The sequence below is a fragment of the Lycorma delicatula genome, chromosome 5, assembly GCF_047948215.1.
Source record: "Lycorma delicatula isolate Av1 chromosome 5, ASM4794821v1, whole genome shotgun sequence".
Taxonomy (NCBI): domain Eukaryota; kingdom Metazoa; phylum Arthropoda; class Insecta; order Hemiptera; family Fulgoridae; genus Lycorma; species Lycorma delicatula.
The window spans coordinates 78,604-99,463 of NC_134459.1; the positions used below are offsets into that span (position 1 = coordinate 78,604).

At 30.5% G+C, this 20,860-nt stretch overlaps 1 protein-coding gene across 2 annotated transcripts in view; it reads left to right on the forward strand.

Moving 5' to 3' along the window:
• The window catches only part of LOC142324609 (uncharacterized), a 36,166-nt gene that overhangs the window by 3,005 nt on the left and 12,301 nt on the right, over positions 1-20,860 (forward strand). For both annotated transcript variants that reach the window (XM_075365456.1, XM_075365455.1), the window contains exons 2-5: positions 7,746-7,850; positions 8,803-9,030; positions 12,094-12,275; positions 18,553-18,690. In XM_075365456.1, the coding sequence (XP_075221571.1) occupies positions 7,746-7,850; positions 8,803-9,030; positions 12,094-12,275; positions 18,553-18,690 (653 nt within the window). The remainder of the gene's footprint in view (positions 1-7,745; positions 7,851-8,802; positions 9,031-12,093; positions 12,276-18,552; positions 18,691-20,860) is intronic.

Below are 20,860 nucleotides of genomic sequence, written 5' to 3' on the forward strand. Positions count from 1 at the left end.
GATCCCAAAAATTACAATAGGGCTTCTTTTTATTAGAAAAGCTGAAATCCAGGTAAAATCTTTCGCTAACCGTAACTTGAAAATAAAGTGTTTTCAGACTTACGTTAATATGAACGTTTTTCATTATTTTCACCAGCAGAACATGTCCTGAAAGTTTCTCTGTTTCTTTGTGGGACACCTTGAGTGTGTTATATTATATATATAATCAAACTTGATCCAAGTAGAGAAATTAAAAAGTAAATAAGATGATACCTTATTTTTTCATAACTTTACAATAGCGTTTTCATGGCAAGCCACATCTTCAGTTATAATTTTAACTTTTCATTTCAGTTAATTTTAATTTTTTAATTTTTATATCAGACTACATATTAAACTCTTAAGACATTTGAAATATATATAAAAATTTTTTGATAATTTATGTAATTTCATTTTTTATCAAATTAAAATTGAAAATTAAGAATTAAAATTAAAAAAAATAAATAAATGAAAAAATGATATGTACTTATAAGGGTTGCAGAAGATAGCAGCAGCAGCACTAATTCAGCTAAAAATAATGATATTTTTGATATTAAACTAAACAAAAAATATCCTTAGGAAAAATGACATTTTCTCCTTTGTTCTCCCCCTGTCTGCCATTTTGTTATTTTTATATAAAAATTTATATCTCAAGTTCGGATAGACGAATCACATTAATATTTGGTAAACATCCTGGTAATAAATTTTTTAAATTAGCAAAAATCAGGAATTAAATACCTTTGCAAATTACAAAATGGCAGCGATGTTTATTTTTCAATCCGTTATATCTCTGTCAATATTAGTTTTATCAAAATTTGTGTTGTTTGTTAAAATATTAAGCCTTTTAGTTTAAATAAAATGACATTTTGTTTTTTTAAATCGGTTAACAAATAGCCGAGTTATGACAGAAAATTGATATAATAATTTTGTGTCTGTTTTCATGTCCACTTTACGTTCAATTCGATTAAATATTAATTGTTTTTATTTATTGTTAATTTTAGTATTGTAAATTAATATTAAGTTAAGTAATAATTTTCTCACAATGAGATAAAATATTAAATAATAATAAAACAATTGATATTAATTTTTCACTTTGAATAATTTTACACAGGCCATTGCCCTGGCCTGCCCGATGACCTGACTTAACCCTCTTGACTTCTTGACTTGTGGGGCCATTTGAAACATATTACTATTTATTCAATTCAACATTGAGGATCTTCAACATAGGATTCAAAATGAATTTCAAGAAATTAGGAATATTCCTGGAATTTTTGAACAGTTAAGACAATCTCTCAGAAAAATACTGGGGTCTTCTGTAATTTCTAGTGGTGGACGCTTTGAACATCTCATAACTTTTAACAGTTGATAACCATTTAAGTAAACCTAATGTTCTACAATAATTAATGTAAGATTTTCACAGGTAGTTGTTTTATTTTTTCAATTATTAGGTCTATTATTTTGAAAAAAATTATTATTTAATTTGATACTAATTTACAATACTAGAATTAACAATAAATAAATAAAATTAATATTTAATCAAATTGAAAGTAAAGTGGACATGAAAATAGAACATAATTACAACATTAATCTTCTGTCTTAACTCGGCTATTTGGTAACCGTTTTAAAAAAATAAAATTCATTTTGTTCAAAGTAAAAGGCTTAACATTTTAGCAAATAACATAAATTTTGATTAAACTAATATTTACGAAGATAATGGATTGAAAAATAAACATGGCCACCATTTTGTAATTTGCGAAAGTATTTAATTCTTGATTTTTTGCTAATTTTAAAACTTTATTACCAAGACGCTTACCAAGTATTAATGTGATTCATCTATCCACACCTGAGATATAAATCTCCATATAAAAATATCAAAATGGCAGACAGGGGAAGAACGAAGGAGAAATTGCCATTTTTCATAAGTATATTTTTTGTTTAGTTTTACAAGTAGAATCTGAAAAAGTATAGCCAGCTCACTGTTTTAGAAGCACTATATATCTTTCTCTTATAATAAAACGAAATTAGGTAGATTTCATAAGAAACTACCTATTGTAATTGGTACCATGATTCGACTTCCAGAAAATTTTGACATATCTTCACATTTCACTTCCCTCAGATCCCAAAAACACCGTCAGCTTAAAAGTTTATGTATACATATATACGAGGGTAAGTCAATTATTATCCGCAATGTAGTTATAAATTTTATTACAATACAAATAGGAAACTTACATGTATATCATTTTTCAACATAGTCCCCTTGCATTTCAACGCACTTGGTCCATCATTGCACAGGCTTCCTGATGCCCTCATAAAAGAAGGTTTTCGGTTGAGCTGCGAGCCAGGAATGCACCGCTTCTTTCACTGTTTCGTTCGAGGTAAATCGACAGGCCCTTAATGCCTCTTTTAGTGGACCAAACAACTGGTAGTCAGAAGGGGCAAGATCAGGACTATATGGAGGATGAGCCAGTACTTCAAAGTTGAGTTTCTGGAGTGTTTCAGCAATGTGGGCAGCAGTATGTGGATGGGCATTGTCATGCAACAACACAACACCTTTCGAGAGCAGTCCTCGGCATTTGCTTCGAATTGCAGGCTTCAACTTGGCAGTAAGCATCTCACTGTAACTTGCACTGTTTATTGTCATACCCCTTTCCTCATAATGTTCCAGTACTGGGCCTTGTGAGTCCCAAAAAACCGTAAGCATCAGTTTTCCTGTAGATGGTTGGGTCTTGAACTTTTTTTGCAGGGCGAATTTGGATATTTACATTACATACTCTGCCATTGACTCTCTGGCTCGTAATGGTGGATCCATGTTTTGTCATCAGTGATGATTCTGTCTAAGAAGATGTCCCTTTCATTACCATAGCGATCCAAATGTTTTTGGCAGATGTCCAAGCGCGTTTGTTTATGCACTGTGTGAGTTGTTTTGGGACCCACCTTGCACAGACTTTATGAAACCCAAGTCAGTTGTGGATAATTTTGTAGGCAGAACCATGACTAGTATGCAGACAATGTGCCATATCATCAATAGTTATTCGTCTGTCTAAGGAAACCATGTCACGTACACGCTCAATGTTTTCCTCATTTGTGGCAGTAAACGGTCGTCTGGCTCTTTCGTCGTGCGTAACACTTGTGTGACCATTTTTGAAATTTTCAATCCATTCGTAGACACTCTGTTGCAGCAACACACTGTTCTCTTACTCTACCAAAAGTTTTCAATGAATTTCAGCCCCTGATACCTTTTCTGACCACAAAAAAATGGATCACTGACCGTTGCTCTTCTTTGGTGCAAACAGAAAACAGAGCAGTCATGGTTAACGGCAGGGCAGCGATAATGGAACTAACCTAGCAGCATCAAACCTGCACAGACATAACAACAATTAAACCACGCATGCGTCATATATGCAACACAACAGTACTATCAACATAAACAAAAATGTAACTAAATTGCAGGTAATAATTGACTTACCCTCGTGTATATATATATACATATATACATATACATATACATATTTCACTTTCTTGTGGACATGGTAACTGCCATAATTTTGCACCAGTCACTTTCAAATTGTTCCTTAAAAATAACTCATCCCAAAATCTCGGTCAAGTTTGTTAACGGCCAAAATCGGATCAAGGGGTTGGAAATGGGGCTTTTTAAAAAAAAACAAAATATCACTATAACAAAAAGCCATTCCTCCCTTAATAGGCACAGTATTGAATCAGTTTATATTAAATCCTCTAAATATTACCTAAAACTTTTGTCTGAAACAATTTTTGATATGACCAACCTTACAGCAAGGGATGACCAAAATATTGTTTGAATTGTAAGAAAATGGGGCTTGTATGCTAAACATGTGAAGCTTTTTGTCACATGCAACCATTGTTATATTGAGTAAATTTGAAGTTTTTCTTAACTTTAAGGTGGAAATCTTTTTTATCCCCTATTTAGCACCGGTGAAATCTATCTCCGCCTTCCAGTGTGTCGAAAGGGATCTTTTTTATTTATTATTTGTTTAGAAATCCTTTACTGCGATATCTTACTCATTACTTATGAAAGTGAAGCATATTAGTAGCCCATTGTAATAATCTATATTTCCTGCATTATGTGAGAATAATTGAATATTTACATGAGAATATTTAGTAAAATTTAAAAAAAATTATTTCAGTAAAAGTTAAAAAAAAGTAGTTTATGTACAAATACTAATTTTGATTTCTGAAATAAGAACGTTTACTTAAAAATAGCTGAAAATAAAATTTAAATTAGCAGTTTTTGTAATTGTGGACCATGTACGAGGTGTTCAAAAAGTAACGAGAATTTTTGTTTATTGGATAGAATTTTATTTATTCGTCTACATTGATGTTATTCTCTTCAAAATAGTACCCATTAGATATTATACACTTATGCCTTATGCCAGTGCTTTTTCCAGTCCCTGAAACACTTCTGGAATTCGATCTTTGGAATAGTGTTTAGCTCTTTCAGCTCACTTTTAATCTCATCTATGCTTGTAAAACAATGGCCCTTTACGGTTCTCTTTATTTTTGGGAATAGGTAAAAGTCACGATTATAGCGGCTGGGGAATCATTACAGTGTTGTTTTTGGCTAAAAATTGATGAACAAGCAATGAAGTGTAAGCAGGTGCATTACCATGGTGTAAAAGCTATGAATTATTTTGCCACAAATCCGGGTGTTTTTTTTAAGTGCACAAACAGCGTTGAACTTGTAGGTAATACTCCTTATTGATTGTTTGATCTTGTGACAAGAATTCATGATGCACTATGCCATTAAAATCGAAGAACATGGTGAGCATAACCTTCATATTTAACCATTCTTGTCAAGCTTTTTTTGGTCTTGGTGATCCAGAATGCTTTTACTGGGATGATTGAGCCTTAGTTTCGACATCATATTTGTTAAAGCATGTTTCATCACCTGTTATGATACACTTTGGTAGTTCTGCATCATTGTTGACTTCATTTAGCGACTCCTGAGCAACTTCCATTCGCCGCTGTTTGTGTTCAAAATTCAATAATTTTGGAACAAATTTTGCTGTCATACATTTCATACCCAAAACATCTGAAAAGATTTCACGGCATGATCCAATTGATATCCCAACATCATCAGTGATTTCTCTGATTGTGATATGGTGATCATTCATAATCATTTCTTTCAGTTTTTCCATGTTTTCATCGGTTGTTGATGTGCTGGGGCGCTCATTATCTTCAACGTCTTCACAGCCTTCATACCACTCGTAAACCCTTGCTTTACTCATAGTAGACTCACCAAAAGCAATATTTAACATTTTTAAAACATTGCTACATTTTATTCTATTCTTATAGCAAAATTTAATACAAATTCTCTGATCCATTATTTATACAAATAAAAAATTGCTGATTATACCAAAGCACATGTTATCCTTTTGACAGCTGACAACAGACTAAACGTCCAATATGGCTAAAATTGTACAAATACTTTTCAGACATGTTTATTTATACAACAATGAAAAAATCCCGAGGATAGGACTAATATAACCTGCAAAATTTCAAAATTCTTTTTACTCTTTGAACGTACCTGGTATATGTTGTACTACGTAGGCTTTCCCTGAGTAATAGTCCTCCAGAAGGGATGGGTTTTATCAAATATTTTTGATAAAATATATTGATAGTTGAATTAAAACTGTCTTTGTCTAGCAGGTCTTGTAAAGTCAGATTGGCTGTTCATATCTTAAGTGAATGTAAAAAAACAAACTAACCGATAGTAATGACCTGAATGTAATAATGGATGTGTTCCATTATTACATTCTAATAGTAGTAGAGGCTGATATCTATTATAACTTTCTTACAAATCTTCCTTCTTGCATTAAGAAGATTAGTTTGGGCTATCTTCCTGAGATCCTCTAGGTTGGAATGGTGAACTTTCCTTTCAGCATTACTTAGAGTAATTCATAATAAAAAATTACACTCTTTAATCTTAAGGTGAGTTCCCCTTTTAGCACTGCTATGACCACCGATGTGTAGAGAAGAAAGATATTTTTCACCAGATTATAGACAACTTTTTTCAGTAACAGTTTTTTGTTTTGCTCCATTTATTGTTATTGATATGGAAGAGAGCTTTTCAGTGCCTTAGTTTTAATTTCTGATTTTACCCTATTAATTGCATTCTCTAATCTATCTTGTGCAGATGTAACTTGTCTTTTTGATAAAAAGTAATGATTCGTATAGTTTAAATAAATTTTAATTTGCAAGTGGTTAAAAGAGCAAAATATTAAAGACAAAAAGCATTAATTTGCCTAAAATCAAAAATCATATTAATATTATGATATGAAAACTAAAAATTGTTATAAAATTAAGTGTTATAAAATTGGTATAAATATTAAATTATGATTGGTTTAAAAAAATGAAAATGTAATGATAAGCATACATTATAAACAAGTATTATTTTATTTTATTTTCAATGAAATGGATCAATAACAGTCAAACTGAATAGAGTCCGAAGAACCTGAGTCTTTGAACCTTTGAATCCTACCTAGTTCAGAGTATTTGGTATAGTAGTTTGTAAAAAAAAAATTATTACTATTGCTCAAGAGTCAGTGACCTGAACTTCTGACATATATACCACATGACCATGGCACACATCTTGAAATTATGTACTGAAGAACCAAGTAATAAAGGATTTATGCCTATTAATCTACCATGCAGTATGTGCCAGTAGAAAGAATGGAAAGTCAAGAATGGCAGTGGGAAGCCTTCTGTCATATAAGCAACAATAACTGAAGAAAAATATAAGAAACTGTATCTGAGAAAAGTAGTTCACATTTTTATAGAAATTAAATTTCCTTATCGATTTTATTAAAATTATACTTAAGAAAAAAATTCATGAAATTTTCTTTGAGGAAAGTTGTGACTTATGATTTTGAAATGCTGGTAGACTTTGTGTTGGGCTGAGGCTAAACTCACAGGTTAACATGGTCAGCCTGTCAACCTGTGAATTTCATTTAACAGAAAAACCGTTCAGGAGGAGTGTCTTAATAGGCAGTCAGACTGTCTTTTATTTTATGTAGAGGATTCTTAGAATTAATAATATCCTGATTAACAGTAATATTTTAATGAAATCATTAACAAATTTTAAATAATGTATCATTTTATTTTAGTTGTATGACAAATTAGATTTTCTAAATATTTTCAAATAAAATAATGCTGAGTTCGCAAACTACTGATGATCATCCTAAAAGAAATTCCACGCATTAAAACAAAATAGTTTTTTGAAGAAAGGTTTACCTCCCAAATGAAAATGAATGTGGTGAAAGGAATGATTAAATTGGTAAATCAGTTTATTTTGTTAATCTTTCTGTATTTAATTATTTTGAGTTTGTCTTTTTTAATAAAAAATATGATGAAATGAAGCTGTTTTTAGATAACTGAGTAAAAATTCCTTAAATTTTTAAAAATAAAGCGAAACATAGATTTTAACCATTTTCAAGGTTCCGTAACCCTTTCAGTGATGAATGAGTAGTATAATTTTAAGTTATTAGTTCAATTCTCTTTGGACAGTTATCAGTTCAATTCTCTTTTTTATATAAATAAGTTAGCTAAGTTTTATCACGTTACAAACCCAAAATATAGTATGAGGATGGAAAATGACATCTTTTATGTGAAAAAAATTAAGATTGATATTAATTACAAATTTATCAATTTCAGGTATTTTTTATGTGATTTGTAACATTAATTTTCTTTTATAGTTGGGGACTGAGTGTCATAAAGCCATTTGTACTTTTGCTGAAGAAACTATGTCACTGCTGTTAAACTCTTATGGAAATAGGTGTGATGATACATCCCGAAAAAAGGTGAAATAATCTGTCATCTGTTGCATGCAACAGAGTAGTGTGCACACTACTCCTGATTGAATTATTAAAATGAATTGGAATTGACAGTGTATTGATTGTTATAATTATATGCTGGTTTACAAAAAACTATTCAGTTATTTTCTAATTTTGCTCTTCTTTTAATATAATAATAATTAATAAAAAAATTCTTATTAAATTTTTTGGCCTTTTTTTCTGATGTCAATGGTTTATACATAACAGACAATTGAATATATAATTTATTACATGTTAAAATTTTAACACTTTAAAATAACCAAACAATCTTCTTTTAATCATGGTTGATTAAAAACTGACTGGATAGTTATCTAATGTAGTCAAATTATTTGTTTCATAAATAATTTATTGATTGGATCGTTTACTAGGTGTGTTTTTAAGTAAGATCTTTTTTGAAAAAAAAAAAAATCAATTAAATATAAAATTATTTATGGCAACCAAAACAATCCAGTATTATCATTATTCAGTATAACTTGTCATATATAAAACCAGCTATACTATGATGTGTCAGTAATTATACATCAATAGTGGAGCGATTTGAATATTACATTGTTAACAATATGCCTACTTACTATTTAAAATTCTATCATTTAAAAAATAACTGTCAAATTAAAAAAAATCTTGTTTTTTGTATTCTATTCATTTTTAATTATATTTATTCATATACATTTCAAGATACTTTTAAAAAAAAAGTTAAAATTAATAACGTCTTACAAATATTTGTGGATGGTAAAAATTTAGCAAATTTCACTGTATACTAGTTTATTATAAAAATTCAATAGGTTCATTGTATTATGGTATAGCTTTTTTATTTGAAACTTTATTTACAGCATGCCTTCTCAGATTTTGGTTATGAATGTGATGTATTGTTTTTATATCATGTTTTTTTCAGTGTATGAATTTTTGTTTTACTGTGCAGAATTACTTAATAGAATTGTTGGTGATCCTTGTGCAAGCTCATCATCCTGGTGATGCTGTTGTTGGTTCTGATGAGGCCTTAGCAGGTGATTGGAATGTTTGGAAAAGGCATCTGCTTGCAATTTATTGTTTAGTGCAGAAAGAATTATACAATTATCAGATTAGTAGACGGTCAAATTATCAATTAAATGAACATTTTATTACACTTGCTGTTGCTGTAATGAAACAGGTTAGTGTTACTACTATTATTGGTTATATTGCTTTTTTCTTATTTGTTAATGTGAAGTTTAGAAATTTGGTGTAAGCAATTTCATTATTTTACTTGTGTGAATCTTGTTTTTATTTTTTTTATTAAAATGTAAGTGGTTGTGTTTAAAAAAAAAATTTTTCTTCTGAGTTTATGTATAAAATTATGTTTAGATATTTGGCAATGGAGTAGAATGAGCGTGGAAGACCATATCATTATCATGCTTTCAAAAATTACATTGATACTTTCAGTGTACTTTCTGTACTCAGCTAGGGTATGTGCAATAAAGCTATGGCTTGATGTTTTGGTTTGGTGACTTATTAAACAATTCTGTTTCTTTATAATATTGTACTTGGTCTGCTGTAATAGTAAATTCCACTAATAACTTCAATATTTCATCAAATCTCAGAAACCTTATTTAAATTTTGTAAATTTATTTACAAAAAATTATGTAAATTTTTATTTGCTTCTAATGAAGAAATTGATGTCACTTTGTTTCTGTAAAAAGCAAGTGTTAAATATTCCTTACGCTTACAACTGCTTCTATTTCGTGTCAGCAAGCCAGAAAATTTGTTAGTATGCTAAGTAATAATGATTTTAAAGTTATCAGTGGGTGGGTTATTTATTTTTAAAATCAACAGTACATTATTTTTCAGTTCAGGAAATGTAATTCTCCAACTTTAAAGTGATATAAATTTTTGACATGAATGAGAAATGCAAAACATTTTAAATAAGCAAAATGTTGCAAAACATTGTATGCACTTCATTTTATGTTTGTATTGTAGTGTGTTCAAATAGAATGAAAAATATTTCATTTTTAAATATAGGATAGTTCCTTAAGTCAGTTTTTGTATCATATTCAATAAAATATTTTTTTTTTATAAGGTTCATAAATGCTTTGTTAATTCTCTTATTGATACAAACTGATAAGTGAACTAATAATGTTATAGATTATACAAATATATAAAGTGTGGTCGTGGTATTAAAGAATGTAATATTTAATTGGAGTTATTAAATTAAATATATTTCTTAGTTTATTGAATTTAGAGTAAATCCCAGCTTCAGGTGGGGTTTAATATAGTAATAAACTAAAAGAGAAGTGTGGCACACAATATTGTACCTTCTGTAATGAAAACCCCCACCTCTCTCTAACAATATTTTAATCTAGTCTTTACATCACTTATACAAAGATTAAAGTATAAGAAAAACTGAGATTGAAGCAAAATCTAAGGAAAAAGATATTGAAATTAAAAATAATTATGTGTTGTGTTGGTAAAGATAATAATTTAAAATAGTGTAATTATTGTGGTATAACTGACCTGAGTAACAGATTCCTACCGATTAAGAAAGGAGTAGAAAATTTAATAATGGGAGGAATCCAGAAAGGGGCTAAAAGAAACCCTTTTAATAAAGCTAACAGGTCTGTTTAATAATTTTCCTTTGTAATACTGTCTGCTGACACATCTAAATGGATGTTATTCTGTGAGAAGAGTTACCGGACCAAGGTAGGAATTTCATGGGAATGTGAGGTGGAAGATCATTCTCATCACTTTGAGTTGGGTCTGGTCCGGCAGATAAACAGGATAGGAGTATAAATACTCCAGGGAAGGCCAGTTGAAAAGTCAGATTGTGAGAGAGTTCTAAGCAAGGGAGTCAGGGAAGGAGCAAATTTCTAGTGCATACACGTTCAACACGATTAAAGTAAGGTCACGCACGAGTAATTCCAGTGTGGACAGTACATGAAAACAAAAAAATTTGGTTAGTTATTGTTAGACTGTAAGTAAAAGAGATAATCTACTAAATTTCATTCATAAATTGTTAGGGTAGTCGTGTATTTGTGAACAGCAAAGGTATTTGCAGTTAAAGAACTTTATATTTGTCTTAACTGTTGTACTATTGTTGTTAATACAAGACTGTGGTTAAAAATGTTAAGATTAGCAGTCATGCTAATGTCCTTTGTCAGTGGGACTGAATTCTGGTTTTCAATATTTTTTTTGTCTTCAGTTATTTGACTGGTTTGATGATTCCCTATCTATGATTCCCATGATTTCATGATTCCCTATCTAGTGTCAGTTTTCAATATTTAACTACCTGTAAATAAATCCTGACGATTAAATTTTGTTTTGTATGTAATCACTGATTATTATTATTAATGTTGTGGATGTGATTACCTTGATTATTATCTGTTTATTACTGACGTTTATTATTATTGTTTACTGTTGTCATTATTGTTATTATTCTGATTATTATTGTGAGTTGTTTATTATTATTATTATTACTATTGTCATCATTATAATTATTATTATTGATTTGTCTTGTTTATTTATGTTCTTACATTAATGAATTGAAATTATATAAACATTTTCAATTGTCAGTCTCAATATCCTAATCGAACCACTACACAATAATATTTATATGGAAGTATTTTTTTAAAAGTTTTTCAACAGCAATATGTGAAATCAAAATGAATAGTGGGTTTTGAAAGATTGATGTACTAATTGAAAACTTGGTTGGTTGAGAGAAAATAGAATGGAAAGATTTTAATTTGAGAAATTCATTAGAGTATAAAATTCAAACAGACTATGTTTGATTATGAATGGATAAGATAAAAGTAGCAAAAAGTGAATAAAATTAGACAAGTGTATCAAAAGCTTGATGGCTAAAAAAATAATTTGTTTGCGGCAAGTTTTTACCTGCTGTGCATACTTCATGTGGTTGTTTTAATTTGGTTTATTATGCTATAGTTGAATTTCTAAGATCTTTTAAGTTAGAGTGAAAACATTCATCATAATAAAATTACTTTATTATTAATTTATAAAGACAAAAGAAGATACTTAGTGGGGTAGGTCAGTTAGTACAGATTTATTAATTTTCATGGAAGTTTTTTTAATTTATTACTATAATTTATTCTACAAGATAGTAGCTTTTATATAAAATGTTCAATTTTTAAATTGGGTTATAAGTGTGTGTACATTGTGTATCATGTAAAACTAAAAAGATTTTTAAACTGGTAGCCATATTAATCTATTAATTTCTTTTTTAAAGGTTTATACAAATTTTAATATATGGCCAGGAGTGTTTGATGTCACAGTCCCAGCAATGAATGATTCAGTACTGTTGTCAGCTCCTAATGCTAAGAGACGACGTATTGAAGCAAGTTTTCAAGCACTCTTAGAACAACTGGTTGAATTATCTAATGGCAAGGAACCACTGGTTATGTGGCCATGGTAAAATGAGATTTTGATTTTAATCATACTTTTAAATTTTAAGTGAATAAAGTAAGTTGAATTTTCTTGAAAAATATTTAATCTGAATAATTCTGTTGAAAAATTTTAAATTTACATTATTATGGGAAGTAATGAACAAAATCTCATACGTTTTTTGTTCAAAACAGTTTTTTCAAGTTGTAGATCTTTTTATTCTACAGAGATTGATTAATTTACTGGATTTATTTAATTCTGTTTTTACAGTAAATTTTCAGTACAAAGTAGAGCATGAATGGTATATGGTCCCAATAGAGCCTTTATTTAACAAGTCCCCCACTACTTAATTTTGTCTAAATGATTTGCATTAGTCCAAATCTTGTTTAAAAAATATAAGGAGATAATTTTGTCAATTAAAATTAAAATTGTAAATAAAATGAGGTCAGTGATGATTGATTAGTTTGACATTTAAAAGAAAAGGTTTCTGTTGCATTTTACATCTTTCATTGTCTTAATGTACTAATCAGGTCTAACTTGATCTTGAGGTGCTTTGATCATGTGTGTTTATATATATATATATTAAATTTTATTAACATAAACCACCTAGTATAGAATATCAAGATACGACGTATTTTATCTCAATTTTATCATGAAAGTACTTTAGTGGAATTTTGTATCTTCAGTCACGATTGAATAATAAACTGAATAATTAAACTGCATATTAAAAAGACACTAAAAATGTTAAAAATTAAAAATACTGAAATAAACCAAGCACAAGATCTATTGTTTGTTACATTAGTGCAATATTATAGTGAAAATTGTGTACTAATTTATTATGTGAGTGTTGCTATTGGTTGCTGTTTTTATAATACTGTCTTCCTCAAACACTCCCTAATGGTTTATCAAATTGAAATTTTTGTTTTTATTTATGTATGTAATATTTTTAAAAATATATTTACTCTTTTGTCATCTTTATTAAATTTCTAATATTTCTAAATTTGTGTAATATCAGAAATAGAATGTTTAATTCTTTACTAAATGGTTTGGCATATTAGATAAACCTAATTTATTACTTTTGTAATTTGTATAACGTTCAAGGAATTTTGTTTGAAAGGATCTATTTGTTTTTCCTATGGGTTGTGCGACATCCCATTGTGACCTTTAATCAATTTTAAACCTTCCCTCTGTTATATCATATCCAAAATAATAGATAAAATTCTTAGGAATAAAATAAATTTACCTAATGCATTTAATGTAAAAAAAATGATTACAAGTTAATAAATAAATTAAACAGCTTAAATTTAAATAAAGAAACTAGAATGGTTTGTTTCATTCATAATGAAACTAAATGGTTAGTTATGATATAACTAACATGTATCCTAGTATACCTATAGACCATACTATAAAAATAATAAAAAATAATTTAAAAAGTAACCCAAGAAGATGCAAAATTTATTAATGGTATCGTTACTATTATAAGAAATATATGTCAACAAAACTATTTTGAATTAATAACAAATATTATACAAATAAAAAATCTTAACCTGTGTGGGATTTCCACTGTCAGCTATAATGTTAGATATATATTTACAGGATTTTGAGAGTAAATTAATACGTATCACTTGTACACATAAAGTTTTAATTTACGTACTCATTATCATCTATAGTATTATATAAAGAGGAAAAGGAGTTTTTTTGTTTGTTTGGGATAAACAAAAAAACCACTTGATCAATTGCAAGCAAATTTTTACCCATGTTTCTTGGTTCAATTGAGAAGGTTTTTATGTATATTTCACCTTAAAAAAAGATATGTATGTAATAGTGGTGATTTGCCGGTGGAATCACAAACTTTATTGAATTGAAATAATGAACTGTGAACTGTGAGTCTCTATCACTCTTTGAGCTGGGTTCGAACTGAATGGTTCTAATATTGCAAAAATAATAGAATTAAATTTACGTTAAATAAAATAATCTTAGGTGCTAGCCAAAAGTTTGGGGAATTTTACCATAAAAATAAAATAGCTTACCATAACTTATAATTTCCACTGTCTCCTTCAAAGTAATCCCCGTTGGCATTGATACAGTGATCCCAGTGTTTTTCCCATGATTCCATGTTTCCCTGGAAGTCTGCAGGTGTAAGTGTTCGAAGCACGTTCTGTTTCTTCCTGAAGCTCCTCAATTGTGTTAAAACAATGGCCTTTCAACTGAAATTTTATTTTTGAAAAGAGAAAAAAAGTCGCACAGGGCAAGGTCAGGTGAATAGGGTGGGTGGGGAATCACTACCGTCTTTTTGGAAGCCAAGAAATTCCGAATAGCTAGCGATGTGTTGTCATGGTGCAAAACCCAGCTTTGTTACCCCACAGTTCTGAATGTCTGCGCCTAATGCTTTCACGTAACCACTTCAAAACTTCACAATTACAATACATTGACAGTATGACAAAGAGGAACAAATTCCTTATGGATAATGTCTTTGATGTCGAAAAAACAATCATCATGGACTTCATGTTGCTGTGAACTTGGCGTGCTTTTTTTGGCCGTGGTGAACTTGGCGACCAGGTGTTTCAGGTGAACTTGGGGGACTTCCATAGTTTTAGTGTCATACCCGTACACCCATGTCTCATCACCGGTTATGATGTTGGAGATGAAGTTAGGGTCATCTCTTGCTGAATTTTTCAGTTCACTACAGACAGCTACGTGATTTGTTTCTGGTCGCTGTTCAACAGTCTCGGTACGAATTTTGTAGCAATGCATCACATGTTCAGATTGTCCGACAAGATGCGTTGCACAGACCCATATGACATTTGTACAATTGCACAAACATCATGGATTGTTTGTCTACGATCTGCAACAATAGCCTCTTGCACTTTCACGATGTTTTCCGGTGTTGCGCTTGTTGATGGTCTTCGTGAACGCTTATCGTCATCGACTGTCGTTTGTCCATCTTTAAATCGTTTGTACCACAAAAAAGTTTTACTTTTACTCATAGCATTGTCACCAAATGCTTCCACAAGCATGCGATGGGTTTCTGCACCAGTTTTTTAAGCATGAAGGAAAATTTGATACAGGTTCTTTGCTCTTTAAAATCTGCCATTTAGATCTTTGCCAAAGCAGTAAAACACAGCATTACACAACCGCACGAAAGCCAACAATGCAGCCTCTCATTGTCATAGCTGTTGGAACACTGATTCACAAAGAGTATTGTTAGCCACATCTAGCGGCAGCAGGTTGTACCAGCAATGGTTCATGCGCAAAATTCAAATTCCTGAACTTTTGGGTAGCACGTCGTGTATTTATATATATAAATGAATGTTTGTTCGTCCCATATGCATTCCTATGCCATTCATCCAATTACGATGAAACTTTGGTGAGTTGTTGTGGACATGCCTGCAAAGATTTCTGAATTAATTTGAACTCGCTAGGTGGTGCTGGGGGTCCAGATATTTTGAAAGATTGTATTTATGGTCTGATGTGGCTCTTATTCAGCATATATGTTAGTTATGTGAAAATATTTTTGCAAAAAATGGATCTGCTAGGATTGAGATATTTCAAAAAAATTTATTTATTGTCTGATTTGGCTCATTCAGAATACATATTAGTTGCGTGAAAAAAAATATATTTTTGCAAAAAATGGACCCGCCAGGTGGCATTGGGATTGAGATATTTAAAAAAATTGTATTTATGGTTCAATTTGGTTCATATCAGAATATATTACTTACATGGAAAAAAATACCTCTGAAAAAATGGACCTGTTAGATTGTGTTGGTGTTGAGGTGATTGGAAAAATTTGCATTTATGGTCTGATTTGGTTCATTTTCAGAATATATATGAGGGTTATTTTTTTTTCAAGGTCTGATCGGTCACAAAATTAAAACCACAGTGAAAATAAAAAATTATTTATTTGTAACAAGTACTTACATAGTTGCGCTATTTCTTTACACAGTCGCCATTCCGATTTAGACATTTGTCGTAGCATGGTACCAACTTTCCAATACCCTCGTTGTAGAACGGAGCCGCCTGTGTTTTCAACCATGTTTCTGCGCTGGTCTGCAGCTCGATGTCTGTGTCAAAATGTTGTCCTCTTAGCCAGCGTTTCATGTGAGGAAAGAGGTGAAAATCGGATGGAGCCAAGTCCGGGCTGTATGGTGAGAGATCAAACACTTCCCAACGAAAACACTGCAGGAGCTTCTTTGTTACAGTTGCAGAGTGTGGCCGAGCATTGTCATGGAGAAAGATAATGCCAGATGACAACAATAATCTCCGCTTATTCTGAATTGCCCTTCGTAGACGTTGAAGAGTCACGCAGTATGAGGCTGCAGTGATGGTCGTTCTATGTTCCATGAATTCCAACAAAACTCCATTCCGGTCCCAGAACACAGTAGCCATACAATTTCTGTTGGAGAAGGTTCGCTTGAACTTCTTTGGTTTACTGGGAGATGAGAATGCATCCGCTGTTTGGATTGTTCTTTTGTTTATTCAGTTTCGAAATGGACCCATGTCTCGTCCCCTGTGACAATTTTGTTCAAAAAATCTTCTCCTTCATTGTGGTAGTGCTGGAGAAACTTTAGGGAGGCTTCCATTCTCATTGTTTTGTGATGGTCGGACAGCATCTTGGGAACCCATCTCGCACACAGTTTGCAGTACTGAAGTCTTTCACACACAATGGTGTAGAGAGCTGACCTTGAAATTTCAGGAAACTAATCACTCAATACAGAAATTGTGAACCGACGATTTTCTCGAATTGCCTCATCCACTTGCTCAATGAGATCATTGGTTGACACTCGCTTCCTTCCCTGGCCTGCATCATGAACATCTGTACGTCCTGCTTTAAAGTTCCTGCACCATTATCGTACTTTGCTGTCACTCATTGAAGTTTCACCGTACACATTACTTATTCGTCGATGAATTTCAGCTGCATTACACCCCTCAGCCTGAAGTAATCGAATTACCGCACGCACTTCACGCTTGGCAGGAGATGCTATTGTTGTAGACATGTTTACGTGCTAGCTGCGTGTTCAGAACTAAATGAAGTGATGCGGCGTGATTGAAGGCCATATTAGAGACTCTGCGCAACACATATGCGCAAAGGTTCAACCGATTTTTGCGCAGGTTTTTATTTCATGACCAATCAGACCTTGAAAAAAATAACCCTCGTATTAGTTGAAAAGAAAAATGTTTGCATAAACTATACCTTCTAGGTGGTGCTGGTGTTGAGATATTTACGAAACAAAGAAATATACAAATAGACTTTCTTCTTCTATATATATATATATATATATATATATATATATATATAAGGCAGTGTTTGTATGTGTGCTGTAGACTAAAAAACTATTGGACTAATTTATGCGCGGGGAAAAAGGGAAAGGGGAAAGAGGAGAAAGGGAAAGGGGACTTATTGGGAAATAGGAAACAGGGAATCAGGGAAGTATAGAAACAGGAAAATAGAGAAAATGTGCATATTATTATGATCTTAGGATTTTAGTCAATTCTTAAGAATTTTTTGACTACTATTTATTTTAAACTTTTATCTGATTTTAAAAATGAATGAAAAAATTTTTTTTTACTGAAAAGTTACTTTTATTTCAGTTTAAAAATTTTTAAACTGAAAAAACTGAAATAAAATAAAATTTTTTAAATGTTTAGAAAAAAAAGAAGAAAAAAGATAAAGTAATTTATATGTATATTAATGGCTACTATACTTAAGAATTTGGTAATGGGACAACCACTGAGAGTTTTTTGAACTAATAAAAAATGTTTAAAATAATTTTAGGCAAACTTAAAAAATAGTTAATAAATTATTCAGTTAACTCTAAAAATTTATTTTAAATGCAGTACAACACATTTATGTAGAAATGGATTTTAAGTCTTTGATAGTATTAGATGTTATAACAAGGGAAGGTATAATATAGTAATTGTGCCAAAAATCACTTTTCAACTTTTTCCTTTTTGTTTAACTCAAGGAGTTAATGAAATGTTGGGGAAAAAACAGTAGTAATTCTGTTGTATATATTTTTGTTAGCACCCACTTTTGTTAATAATACAGGAACTGGTTGAACAAAAATTTTTCATGGAAGTTTAGTGATTCTAAAATCCTTGTGGAGAGTGTATAGGATCTTTTTATGATAAAAAAGAATTATAAATTGTATTTTAAACTGACAAGATTTTAAATTGTATTTTCTTACTATTTAATTTATTAACATTCAGGAAATTTCTTCTATCATGATAGTCATATAGTCACAAAATCATCTTTTGAATACTGAGCACTTTTTATTATTATTTTTGTTTCCTTTCAATGTTCCAGGTTGGCTATATTAACTGAACTTCTTAATGCACATCCTGATATTATGAATGAGAAGCATTATCTAAATTTACTACAGTTTTTATTAGAACAGATGATGTCACAGAAGGCTTCTTCAGTTATCTTGGACCATTGTTGTAGGTAAGCTGTGAAGTTGTTAAATTGTGGTGAGGGTATAAGTTCTTATTTAAAAAAAAGAACTTGGTAAGTCTTGGATAAGATTTTAAAGTGACTTTAAAATCTAAAGTCTATTCAAAATTCTAAATTTAAAAAAATACCGCATCAATATGTTTTGATACTGCTGCAGGAAGCTTTTGTCAGTGTAAACTACTTAAACTTCCCTATTTAAAAAAAATGGGATTGTATGGAACTGAAGTACTATTTTAGGTATTTTTACTTTAGTTCAAGCAGTTGTTTATCTAACAGAAATTAAACCTACTCTGTACTTAACTTTCTCAGTTTTCTGTGAAGTGACACAATAAAAAAAGTATAGATGAACACAAATTGTGCACAGCTTCTTGCATTGCTTCTTTAAAAAGGCGTTTTGGCAATGATAGGTTACTGTAAAACTAAATTAAAATACATAAAATTAAATATACGTGTTTTTTCTGTTATACTGCACATGTGTGTAATGAACTTGCCAAAATGATTTATTACTGGAGCCTAAATATGTGTATTTGGTTTTGTAGAAAAATTATATGTATTGTAATCAGTTCAGAGGGTTTCTTTATATGTAAATAATAATTCAACATATATAAATAAAATCAAATAAGCACATGACCCTATTCACAACATTTGGTTTTTCTTTGAATTTTTTTTATAAAACAATACCAAGAAATTTACACCCATATACATATCTTACTTTCAGTGATTTTAAGTGCCCATTTAGATGGAGGATAGGGTTTGGGGTTTATATAAGAACAAAAAAATAAATATGACTACTGTGTGTATTGCTTCCACTGGTTTTGAGCTTAATTGTGATATTTATGTTTGGGTTTTAAATTGCAAAGGTACTACTCTCTAGGTTATTTTTTGCATCTGATTATTTTTGTGTTTCCCAAAAAAATTATTCTGTATTGTTTTTTCTGTGGGAAGGGAAGCATTCTGTGTAGTTGCACAGAATAAATATATGAAGAATATCATGATATCTGTAGGTAAAAATATATCATGACGAATAAAAGAGGTGTTTCATAAATTTTCAAAATCAAAAATTTCAAAAAAGGGTGAGATGATATTTTAATATCTTGCTTGCAAATGAATCTATTAGATCTATTTCTTGTTGACCCAGCATTAGTTAAGAGATAAAGGTGGTTTACTAAATGTAATAAATTTTAGTTTAATATGTAGTTTTTGGCTACTATTAACAATAATATATATAATATATTAACAATAATTATAACATTGTAACAAGAATGGTACTGATGTAGCTGACCAACTCTGTAGTTATTATTCTTTTCAGAAAAAGACTATAAAATGATGGAAAAGATTATTTTTCATTGATATGTTTTCAGTAGCTATGCAGTACTTAAAGAGATAACCAACAGAATAATGTTTTTAGTTGATTTTACAATGGCTCTGGTTCCAGACTGAATCATGACCAAGGCCTCCTTCCGTCAACAGTAGTATGGACTGCTTGTTATTTTGCAGTTTACATTCCACAAAAAGAAAGTAATAGATGTTACTGTAAATTATGCTCTGATAAAGGATTGAAGGAAACTAAAAAAGGAAAAGAATAAATATTCTGGTACCAGGAATGTGAATTCAGTTTCTTTCCTGTGTTTCATCGATTATCACTCTTTTTGTGACATGATTTTTTTTAATAATTATTATGAAGTGAGTTTATCAACAGCAGTTGATAAAAATAATAAAATGGAGTAGTTTTAAAGATTGATACACATTGGATAGATATGGATGAGGTTAGAAGGTACAGGAAGATATTAGACAGACTGATATCAAAATGTAGCAGCTGATAGCAGCAAAACATGTTTCATATAAGAACTGAAATTAATAGAAAGTGCGAAATTACAAAGAGAGATGGGTGGAGGACAAGGTCTGCAGTGAAGAATGTAATTACAGTTAACATATATCTAGCTTGAGAAAGGCATCTAAACTTACTTGGGGAGAAAAAAGAAGTGAGTGATGATTTAGAGGAGACTGTATTACAGTATGCATTTTACAGAGCGTTGAATGTCTTTAAAAATAATAACCTATAGGAATTGGTGATATACTTTCTGAATTATATGCTATCTGAAGGAGAACTGAATAGATTATACACTGTCGTATAGAAAACTTGAGACTTTAGATGTGGTTT